This window comes from Etheostoma spectabile, unplaced genomic scaffold (assembly GCF_008692095.1).
Source record: "Etheostoma spectabile isolate EspeVRDwgs_2016 unplaced genomic scaffold, UIUC_Espe_1.0 scaffold378, whole genome shotgun sequence".
In the NCBI taxonomy this organism is placed as follows: Eukaryota; Metazoa; Chordata; class Actinopteri; order Perciformes; family Percidae; genus Etheostoma; species Etheostoma spectabile.
In genome coordinates, this window is record NW_022605595.1 from 401,166 (window position 1) to 402,288 (window position 1,123).

The 1,123-nt window shown below is 44.2% G+C and overlaps 2 protein-coding genes across 3 annotated transcripts in view; one reads left to right on the forward strand and one right to left on the reverse strand.

The window, feature by feature from the left end:
- Positions 1-1,123, forward strand: part of LOC116686444 (oocyte zinc finger protein XlCOF7.1-like) — a 588,898-nt gene that overhangs the window by 257,993 nt on the left and 329,782 nt on the right. The window lies entirely within an intron of this gene.
- The window catches only part of LOC116686459 (zinc finger and BTB domain-containing protein 17-like), a 5,490-nt gene that overhangs the window by 29 nt on the left and 4,338 nt on the right, over positions 1-1,123 (reverse strand). Inside the window, exons 2-3 of one of the 2 annotated variants that reach the window (XM_032511486.1) lie at positions 519-840; positions 1-95 (exon numbers count right to left, since the gene is read on the reverse strand). The exon at positions 1-95 is cut by the window's left edge and continues 29 nt beyond it. In XM_032511486.1, the coding sequence (XP_032367377.1) occupies positions 1-95; positions 519-840 (417 nt within the window). Of the gene's footprint in view, positions 841-1,123 lie in introns of both variants that reach the window. The other variant, XM_032511485.1, reaches the window with a different exon arrangement.

The window sequence follows — 1,123 nt, forward strand, 5'->3', positions numbered from 1 at the left end:
GTTCTCTGGTCTCCTTCCAATCACCACTGCCATCAGTCTCAGGATCAGCAGAGTCTCTAGTATGGTCTTTGGTCTCTGGTTGTAAAAGTGGATGTGAGTTCCTGGCAGGTTCTGGTCCTCCACTGTCCTCTCCATCAGCTTCTGTTTGAATGTGTAGATTTTCTCTGCTGGCTGTAGGCTCTTCCTCTCTGTTCTCCTCAGTTTGACTCTGATGAAGATGTGACGACTGAAGGTTGATGCATTTATGTCGTCTGACCTGTTGACGCCAGATAAATCTCTTGTTACAAACACTGCAGCTGTATTTCTTCTCTCCTGGGTGGATTCTCATGTGAGCATACAAATGTCCCCTAGTGCCAAATCTTCTCCCACACTCAGAGCAGCTGAATTTTTTCTTACATCTTGAATCATGTTTCAGAGAGTTTAAAGCTGAATGAGGTTCTCCGGTCTCCTTCCAATCAGTACTGTCATCAGTCTCAGAAGAGTTTCCAATCTTGTCTTCAGTCTCTGGTTGTACAAGTAGATGTGAGTTCCTTCCTGGTTCTGGTCCTCCACAGTCTTCTCCAGCAGCTTCTGTTTCCATGTGTTGAGTTTGTCTTTGATGAAGCTCTGAGGACTGAGCTTCTTCTTCATCAGTCTTCACAGGGACAGGAGTGAATGGGAACTTGGTGATATCAGCCTCCTCCAGCCCTTGAAGCTGCTCTCCCTCCTGACTGCTCCACAGTTCCTCCTGTTCCTCTTTAATGTGTGGGGGGGCCTCTGGCTGCTGCTGGTCCACACTGGCGCTACACTCCTGCTGCTCAGGGGGAACATCTTCTTTAACCACAGACAGCTGCTGAACATCTGTAGGAAACAGAATGAAACAGAATTACTGACCACCACTCAAACTAAACTCAAACCAATAATAACGAGAGGAAGTTTGTATCGTGATAGATATGAAAACTTACAAAATTAGTCTCACAAACTGATACAAAGTAGCACAGCATAGCTTGTTAAGGCCAGCTTGCTAAAACCAGTTACATAATGGAACCATTAAGGGCTGTTATGATTATTTTTGTTATTGATTAATCTAACAATTAATTTAGAATAGAATGCCTTTGTCATTATACACAAGTGCAGTACCTGT